The following is a 9,828-nucleotide window of genomic DNA, read 5'->3' on the forward strand; positions in this document are numbered from 1 at the left end:
GGGTCGCGCAGAGCGGGCAGAGGGAAGGGAAGATGGCGGAGGAGGAGAAGCTGCCCGCGGGGTGGGAGAAGCGCATGAGCCGCAGCTCCGGTAAAAACCTGAGGGCGGGGGACGCCCGGGGATCCGGGGGGAACGCGGGGAAGGAGCGGCGGGGATGGAGGAGGTGGGAAAATGGGGTGAGGGCGGCGGTGTTGGGTTTAGAAGGGATGAGGGGGCGTGGGGGGGGGGAAGATGCGTGAGGGGAATTTGAGGGGGGGGCAACGAATTGCTGAGGGGGTCATGGCCTCAGGGAAAGGATATTGCAATTTAGGGGGGTTTGGGGGGGGTCATCAGCTCCGTGAGGGGAATTTTGGGGGGTCGTGACCTCAAGGAGGAGGGGACCCCCAATTGAGGGGGAATCACCTCCATGAGGGGAATTTTGGGGGTTCCCCTAATTTTGGGGGGGTTCTGAGGGGGATCATCGCCTCAGAGAATAGGGGACTCCCCAATTGGGGTGGAGGAACCTCCATGAGGGGAATTTTGGGGGGTCCCCTAATTTTGGGGGGTTCTGAGGGGATCATCACCTTAGGGAATGGGGGACCCCCAATTGAGGTGGGGAGACCTCCATGAGGGGAATTTTGGGGGTTCCCCTAATTTTGGGGGGTTTTTGAGGGGATCATCACCTCAGGGAATGGGGGACCCCCCCAATTGGAGTGGAGGAACCTCCATGAGGAGAGTTTTGGGGGTTCCCCTAATTTTGGGGGGTTTCTGAGGGGATCATCACCTCAGGGAATGGGGGACCCCCCCAATTGGGGTGGAGGAACCTCCATGAGGGGAATTTTGGGGGGTCCCCTAATTTTGGGGGGTTCTGAGGGGATCATCACCTCAGAGATTGTGGGACCCCCCAATTAAGGTAGGGGGACCTCCATGAGGGGAATTTTGGGGTTTCCCCTAATTTTGGGGGGTTTCTGAGGGGATCATCACCTCAGAGAATGGGGGACCCCCAATTGGGGTGGTGAGACCTCCATGAGGGGAATTTTGGGGGGATCCCCTAATTTTGGGGAGATCTGAGGGGGATCATCACCTCAGAGATTGTGGGACCCCCCAGTTAAGGTAGAGGGACCTCCATGAGGGGAATTTTGGGTGGGGCTCCCCCTCATGAGGGAATTTTGAGGGGGGTTCACCCCCCAGCAGGAATAGGGGAGGATTTTGGGGGGGGTCACTCGTTGATTTTGGGGGGCAAAAAGTTTCATTTTGGGGTGGCCAGGTTGATTTTGGGGGTCCAAAGTTAATTTTTTTGGGGTCTATAACCCGTTTTTTTGGGTTCTATACTGTCCATTTTCAGCATTAATCAGTACCCAGTCACTGATCAATAACTAATAATTGATCAATAGGTCTCTAGGACACGTGTACTAGTTCAACCACCTGGTAAATGTGAATCTGTGGAATCCATAAATGGAATTTTTGGGGTGGATAAGCTGAGTTTCAGTGTCTATAAACTGATTTTTCAGCATAAACCGATACCTGATCACCAATCAATAACCAATAACTAAATAATTCCTTAGGATCCGTGTAGAACTTCCACCAACTGGTAAACAGTCAATGGGGCCAATTTTAGGGTCTGTAACTGGGATTTGATGTCAATAACCTGTAGTTTTGATCCCAATCAATAACCAATCACCAATCAATAACCAATAATTAATCAATACTTCCACAGGACGCGTGTACTACTTCAACCACCTGATAAATGTGAACCTGTGGAGTTCATCAATGGATTTTTGGGGTGGATAACCCGGGATTTGATATCAATAACCTGCATTTTTGAAACCAACCACTAACCAATAACCAATCAATAACCAATAATTAATCAATACCATTGCAGGACGCGTGTACTACATCAACCACCTGATAAATGTGAACCTGTGGAGTTCATCAATGGATTTTTGGGGTGAATAAACTGGGATTTGATGTCAATAACCTGTATTTTTGATCCCAATCACTAACCAATAACCAATCAATAACCAATATGTGATCAATGCCATTCCAGGATGTGGGTACTATTTCAACCACCTGTTGAACACAATTCCATGGTGTCCCTCAATGGATTTTTGGGGTGGATAACCCGGGATTTGATATCAATAACCTGCATTTTTTATACCAATCAATAACCAATCACCAATCAATAAACAATAACTGATCAATACCATTGCAGGACACGTGTACTACTTCAACCACCTGATAAATGTGGAGTTCATCAATGGATTTTTGGGGTGAATAAGCTGGGATTTGACGTCAATAACCTGTATTTTTGATATCAGTCGATAACCAATCACCAATCAATAACCAATACCTAATCAATACTTCCACAGGACGCATGTACTACTTCAACCACCTGACGAACGCCAGCCAATGGGATCGATGAGCTGGGTTTCATTGGGTTTTTGGTGCCAATAACCTGATTTTTTTTCACCAATCACTAACCGATCACCAATCAATAACCAATAACTAATCAATACCTCCACAGGCCGCGTGTACTACTTCAACCACCTGACGAACGCCAGCCAATGGGAGCGGCCGAGCGGGGCGGGGCGGGCGGAGCCGTGCCGGGTGCGCTGCTCCCACCTGCTGGTGAAGCACAGCCAATCGCGGCGCCCGTCCAGCTGGCGGCAGGAGCGCATCACCCGCTCCAAGGAGGAGGCGCTGCAGCTCGTCAACGGTCAGAGGGGGATTCTGGGAAGGGCTTGGAATTCTGGGAGTTGTAGTTTTGGAGGGTTTTTAACTTCTTTTATTAATAAGGTGTTTATGTAAATGAGTTCTCTGCATTTCGTCAATTGCGAGTGGAGGGTTCTGGGAAAGGTACGCAGGGAATTCTGGGATTTGTAGTTTTATGGATTTTTTTTTTTTTAAATATGTAAATGAGGTCATTCGCTAGGCAATGGGAAGTGGAGGATTTTGGGAAGGGCTTGGAATTCTGGGATTTGTAGTTTTGGAGGATTGTTAACTTTTTTTTAATGAATAATGTATGTAAGTTAGTTCTCTGCAGCTTGTCAATTGCGAGTAGAGGATTCTGGGAATGAAAGCCAGGGGATTCTGGGATTTGTAGTTTGGGGGATTTTTTTTTTTTTTTTTTTTTTTTTTTTATGTTTAAAAATATGTAAATGAGGTCATTTGCTAGGCAATGGGAAGTGGAGGATTCTGGGAATGAAACCCAGGGAATTCTGGGTTTTGTAGTCTGGGGAAATTTTAGGATATTTTCATAATTAATTCATGGAAATGACAATTTTTTTGGAAAATAACCTGAGAATGGTGATTTTTTAGGAGAAAAGTGGGAATGGTGATATTTTTTTTGTGGAAAAAAAACAGGAATGGTGATTTCTTGGGAAGAAAAAAGTGGGAATGACAATTTTTTGAGAAAAAAAAATTTGAAATTAAGATTTTTTTTGAGGAAAAAACCCTGAGAATGGCGATTTTTTGGGAAAAAAAAATCCCAGAAATGTTGATTTTGGGGTGGTTTTGGGATATTTCGGGGTTGTGTCTCCTTTCCCAAGGAATTCTTGGAATTTTTTTTTCCCTAATTTGGGATTTTTCCTGGATTTTGCAGGTTACATCCAGAAGATCAAATCAGGAGAGGAGGATTTTGAGTCTTTGGCTTCTCAGTTCAGCGACTGCAGCTCGGCCAAGGCTGGAGGGGACCTGGGAGCTTTTGGGAGAGGTGAGAGATTCATCCCAAAAATCCCAAAAACCCCAAATCCAGAGATTTTAGGGCATTTATCCCTAAAAAAAACACAATTTCAGGAGATTCATCCCAAAAAACCCCAAATTTCTGGAGGTTTATCCCTAAAAAAATCCTATTCCAAAAGATTTATCCCAAAAAAAATCCCAAATTCCAGGCAATTCATCTTAAAAAATCCCAAATCCCAATTCCCCCACTCAAATGCCATATTTTTTGGGGGAGAAAAGCCCAAAAATCCCAAATTTTTTCAGGAATTTTGGGTCTTACTCCCTCTTCTTTTCTCCCTAAATATTTTTTTCTCATTTACTTCCAATTCCAAAATTCCAATTTGGATCGATCCACCAGAAACAAGTTGGGAATTATCCCCTCCCCACTTCCAATACCAAATTTTTTTTTTGGGAAAAGCCCCAAAATCCCAAATTTTTTCAGGAATTTTGGGTCTTACTCCCTCTTCTTTTCTCCTTAATTTTCTTTTTTCCCATTACACCCCAAAATTCCAATTGGGATCGATCCACCAGAACAGATATGGGAATTATCCCCTCCCCACTTCCAATCCCAAGTTGTTTTTTTTTTTGGGAAAAGCCCCAAAATCCCAAATTCTTTAGGGAATCTTGGGGATTTTTTTTTGGCATCCAAACCTCCCTAAATATTTCTTTTTCCCATTACACCCCGAAATTCCCAGTTGGGATCAATCCACCAGAACCAATTTGGGAATTATCCCCTCCCCACTTCCAATCCCAAATTTTTTTTTTGGGGAAAAGCCCCAAAATCCCAAATTTCTGAGGGAATTCCGGGTTTTTCCTCACAGGGCAGATGCAGAAGGCGTTCGAGGACGCGTCGTTCGCGCTCAGGGCCGGCGAGATGAGCGGCCCCGTGTTCACGGAATCCGGGATCCACATCATCCTCCGCACGGAGTGAAGTGCCTTGGCAGGCCCAGAATTCCCAGGAATTCCCTGGGGAATCCTTGGGAAAGTCCTGGAGATCCGTGGGAGTCTACAGGGATCGATGGAAGCCCACAGGAATTTGGGGGAATCTGCGGGAGTTTTGTTGGAATTTTGGGGGGAATCTTCAGGAATCCTCGGGAAATGGTTGGGATTTGTGGGAATCCTCAGGAATTCGTGGGAATCCTCAGGAATCCATGGGAATTCTTGGGAATCCATGGGAATCCTCAGGAATCCATGGAAATTTGTTGGAATTTGTGGGAATTCTCAGGAATTCATGGGAATCCTTGGGAATCCACAAGAATCCGTGGAAATCCTCAGGAATTCATGGGAATTTTTAGAAATCCTCAAGAATCCTTAGGAGTCCATGGGAATCCTTGGAAATCCATGAGAGTCCATGGGAATCCTCAGGAATCCATGGAAATTAATGGGAATCCTCAGAAATCCATGGGAATTCTTAGGAATCCTCAGGAATTCGTGAGAATCCATGGAAATTCTCAGGAATTCATGGGAATTGTTTGGAATTCGTGTGAATTCTCAGGAATCCATTGAAATCCTTGGGAATCCACGAGAATCCATGGAAATCCTCAGGAATCCATGGGAATTCATTGGAATTTGTGGGAATTCTTGGGAATCCTCAGGAATTCATGAAAATCCATGTAAATCCTCAGGAATCCTCAGGAATCCGTGGAAGTTCATTGGAATTTGTGGGAATTCTCAGGAATCCATGGAAATCCTTGGAAATCCACGAGATTTTATGGAAATCCTCAAGAATCCTCAGGAATCCATGGAAATCCATTGGAATTCGTGGGAATTCTCAGGAGTCCATGGAAATCCATGGGAGTCCATGGAAATCCTCAGAATCCATGGAAATCCTTGGGAATTCGTGGGAATCCATGGGAATCCTCAGAAATTCGTGGGAATTCTCAGGAATCCATGGAAATCCTTGGGAATCCATGGGAATCCTGAGGAATCCTGAGAAATTCGTGGGAATGCTCAGAAATCCATGGGAATTCATGGGAATCCTCAAAAAGCCATGAGAATTCATGGAAAACCGTGGGAATCCTCAGGAATTAATGGAAATTTTTGGGAATCCATGGAAATTCATGGGAATCCATTGAAATCCTCAGGAATTCATGGGAATCCTTGGGAATTCTCAAGAATCCACAGGAAATTAATGGGAATCTTCAAAAATTCATGGGAATTCCTGAAAATCCTTGGGAATCCATGGAAATTTCTGGGAATCCTTGGGGATTCATGGAAATCCATTGAAATCTTCAGTAATACATGAAAATCCTTGGGAATCTTCAGGAATTCATGGAAATCCTCAGGAATCCATGGAAATCCTTGTGAATCCACAAGAATCCATGGAAATCCTCAGGAATTGATGGAAATCCATGGGAATCCTCAGGAATCCATGGGAATTCATGGAAATTTGTGGGAATCCTCAGGAATCCATGGAAAACCACAGGAATCCCAAGGAATCTTCAGGAATCCACAAGAATTTATGGAAATCCTCAGGAATTCCATGGAAATCCTCAGGAGTCCACGGAAATCCTCTGGAATCAACAAGAATTCCATGGAATCTGCGGGGATCTAGAGGAATTCCATGGAAATCCTTGGGAATCTGTAGAAATCCTCTAAAATCAACAGGAATTCCATGGAATCTGTGGGGATCTAGAGGAATTCCATGGAAATCTTCCGGAATCGGCGGGAATTCCATGGAAATCCTTGGGAATCTGTGGAAATCCTCTGGAATCAACAGGAATTCCATGGAATCTATGGGGATCCACAGGAATTCTATGGAAATCCTCCGGAATCCGCGGGAATTCCATGAAAATCCTCTGGAATCCGTGGGAATTCCATGAAAATCCTCTGGAATCTGTGGGAATTCCATGGAAGTCCTCTGGAATCCACGGGAATTCCGTGAAAATCCTCCGGAATCTGTGGGAATTCCACAGAATCCGTGGGAATCCTCGGGAATTCCACAGAATCCGCGGGAATCCCGCCCGGCGCTCCTGGCGCTGTTCCAGATCCCAGAACTTTTCCGTTCTTCCACGCGCTCCCGGTCGGCCCCGGATGGGGCGGGAACCAAAACGGGGAATTCCCGCGGTTTTTTGGGAATGTTGGGGCAGCCGGAGCCGGCTCCCGGCGGTGCCGGTGCCGGGAATGCGGTGGCTGCAGTGGTGGTGGTGACCATGGCAACGGTGACGTTGGCCAACGGTGACAACAGTGACAACAATGACCATGACAACGATGACCATGGCCAACGATGACAACATGGCCAACGATGACAATGGCCAACCATGACAATGGCCAACCATGACAATGGCCAACCATGACAACGATGATGGTGACAATGACCAACGATGATGATGATGATGATGGCCATGATGATGACGACCAACAACGATGACAATGACAGTGGCCATGATGATGATGACGATGCCAACAATTGCGATGACCAACAGCGATGACAATGACGGTGGTGAGCAGCAGTGACCATGGTGACAATGATGGTGACAGTGACAATGATATCAACAATGACAATGACACCGATGATGATGTCAATGGCAGCCATGACAATGACAACAGTGACACCAATTATGATGGCACCGATGATGATGACACTGGTGACAATGATAATGCCCAACGATGACAATGACACCAATGACAATGACACCAATGGTGATGCCCAGTGATAACAATACCAGTGGCCAATGCCCAACATGGACAATACCCAACAATGACAATGCCCAACAATGACAATGCCCAACATGGACAATGACCAATGATGACAATGGCACTGATGATGATGCCCAACGATGACAATACCCAACATGGACAATGACCAATGATGACAATGGCACTGATGATGATGCCCAACGATGACAATACCCAACATGGACAATGCCCAACAATGACCAACGATGACCAACAATGACAATGACCAACGATAACGATGACCAGTGATGGCAATGACACCAGTGACAATGACACCGATTATGATGCCCAACGATGACAATACCCAACATGGACGATGACCAACGATGGTGAACAATGATGACGATGACACCAATGACAATGATGCCCAACAATGAGAATACCCAACATGGACAATGACCAACAATGACAATGACAAACGATGATGAACAACGATGACAATGACCAACGATGACAATGCCCAATGATAACGGTGACCAACGATGATGCCCAACAATGACAATACCCAACATGGACAATGCCCAACGATGACAATGACCAACGATGCCCAACATAGACAATGACCAACAATGACAATGACCAACGACGACAATGCCCGAGATGGACAATGCCCAACAATGACTATGACCAATGATGACAATGACAAACGATGATGAACAACGATGACAATGACAACAACGATGACAATGATGACAATGCCCAACAATGACTATGACCAATGATGACAATGACAAACGATGATGAACAACGATGACAATGACCAACGATGACAATGCTCAATGATAACGGTGACCAACGATGATGCCCAACAATGACAATACCCAACATGGACAATGCCCAACGATGACAATGACCAACGATGCCCAACATAGACAATGACCAACAATGACAATGACCAACAATGACTATGACCAATGATGACAATGACAAACGATGATGAACAATGATGACAATGACAAACGATGATGAACAACGATGACAATGACCAACGATGACAATGACCAACAATGACAATGACAAACGATGATGAACAACGATGACAATGACCAATGATAACGGTGACCAACGATGATGCCCAACAATGACAATACCCAACATGGACAATGCCCAACGATGACAATGACCAACGATGCCCAACATAGACAATGACCAACAATGACAATGACCAACGACGACAATGCCCAAGATGGACAATGCCCAACAATGACTATGACCAATGATGACAATGACAAACGATGATGAACAACGATGACAATGACAACAACGATGACAATGCCCAACAATGACAATGACCAACAATGATAATGCCCAGTGATAACGATGACCAACGATGATACCCAACAATGACGATGACCAACATGGACAATGACAATGACCAACAATGACGATGACCAACATGGACAATGACCAACAATGACAATACCCAACAATGACACCGATGACGATGACACCGATGACAATGACGCCGCCACCACTGAAGCCACCACAGCCCCCGGCGCCGAGCCAAGCCCCTCCCCCACCCCGTGCATGTTTATTTAACTCATTCCCGCTCTTTTCTCCCCAAAAAAAAACTCCCCCCATCCGAAGGCTCCGCTTGATCCAAGCCATTAATTAATTATTAATTAATTGATTAATAACCAACACTCGAGGCAGCTCCCGGTGTCCGTCCGGATCCTCCCGGGAATTTCCCGGCAATGTCGCTTGGACTTCCAAAAAAAAAACCCAACAAACCAAAACCCGCCAGATTTTTGGGGCGATTTCCCGGGAAATCGGTGGAGGAAATCGCCAGATTTCTGTTTTCCTGCTGGTTTTCAGTTTGGGTTGAAAAAAGTTGGATTTGGGGTGGTTTTTTTTTTTGGACAAGATTTTTCGGTTTTGTGGTTTTTTTCGCTTCTGTTCGGTGGGAAAAAAAAGGAAATAAAAAAAAAAAAGTGAAAAAAATTCCAAAAATCCCAAAAAAAAAATCCCAGCTTGGATCCGTGTGAAAGTTCCCAAAAAATGCTGTAAAGCCCCGGCTCTTTTCCTGCAAAAATAAATCCCTCTCCAGTGGAATTTCTGGGAATTCTGGGTTTTTATTTTTCTCTTTTTTTATTTTTTTTAATAAATTGGAAAAGGGAAAATTTCGGGTTTTTGGGGGATTTTTTTTCTGGGATTTAGTGCCTAAAATGGAGGGGAAAAAAGGCTAAAATTGGGAATTTTGGGGTTTTATTTAATAGGAAAATAAGGTTTGTTAATAAGGAAAAATTGGATTTATTAATAGGGAATAATTGTATTTATTTAATGTGGAATTGAGGATTTATGTAATAGGAATATGGGATTTAATTAATAGGAAATACGGGTTTAATTAATGGGAAATATGGGATTTATTAATTGGACATAATTGGATTTAATAAGGAATTGGATTTATTAATAGGGAATAATTAGATTTATTTAATGAAGAATTGGGGATTT

The 9,828-nt window shown here is 44.5% G+C and overlaps 2 protein-coding genes across 2 annotated transcripts; one reads left to right on the forward strand and one right to left on the reverse strand.

The window, feature by feature from the left end:
* The first annotated feature begins 2 nt into the window (after window positions 1-2).
* PIN1 (peptidylprolyl cis/trans isomerase, NIMA-interacting 1) lies at window positions 3-9,429 on the forward strand. Its single transcript, XM_056510563.1, has 4 exons — window positions 3-90; window positions 2,504-2,695; window positions 3,581-3,691; window positions 4,521-9,429. The coding sequence occupies exons 1-4, from the start codon at window positions 33-35 to the stop codon at window positions 4,628-4,630; spliced, it is 471 nt and encodes a 156-aa protein (XP_056366538.1). The 5' UTR covers window positions 3-32; the 3' UTR covers window positions 4,631-9,429.
* LOC130263042 (uncharacterized) lies at window positions 7,221-8,985 on the reverse strand. The gene is made up of 2 exons (XM_056510497.1): window positions 8,121-8,985; window positions 7,221-8,050 (listed from the first exon to the last, which is right to left on the reverse strand). The coding sequence occupies exons 1-2, from the start codon at window positions 8,983-8,985 to the stop codon at window positions 7,221-7,223; spliced, it is 1,695 nt and encodes a 564-aa protein (XP_056366472.1).
* Window positions 9,430-9,828: the final 399 nt, after the last annotated feature.

This window comes from Oenanthe melanoleuca, chromosome 25, assembly GCF_029582105.1.
Source record: "Oenanthe melanoleuca isolate GR-GAL-2019-014 chromosome 25, OMel1.0, whole genome shotgun sequence".
NCBI lineage: Eukaryota > Metazoa > Chordata > Aves > Passeriformes > Muscicapidae > Oenanthe > Oenanthe melanoleuca.

What these genes read in the sequence shown, in the direction of transcription:
- PIN1 (XM_056510563.1), top strand. Translation starts at nt 33, where the DNA reads ATGGCGGAGGAGGAGAAGCTGCCCGCGGGGTGGGAGAAGCGCATGAGC. An exon ending in GGCGCTGCAGCTCGTCAACG is followed by an intron (nt 2,696 to 3,580) that starts GTCAGAGGGGGA and finishes TGGATTTTGCAG; the next exon opens with GTTACATCCAGAAGATCAAA. An exon ending in CCTGGGAGCTTTTGGGAGAG is followed by an intron (nt 3,692 to 4,520) that starts GTGAGAGATTCA and finishes TTTTCCTCACAG; the next exon opens with GGCAGATGCAGAAGGCGTTC.
- LOC130263042 (XM_056510497.1), bottom strand. Translation starts at nt 8,985, where the DNA reads ATGGCTTGGATCAAGCGGAGCCTTCGGATGGGGGGAGTTTTTTTTTGG. An exon ending in TGGTCATTGTCATCGTTGTT is followed by an intron (nt 8,051 to 8,120) that starts CATCATCGTTTG and finishes GTCATCGTTGTT; the next exon opens with GTCATTGTCATCGTTGTTCA.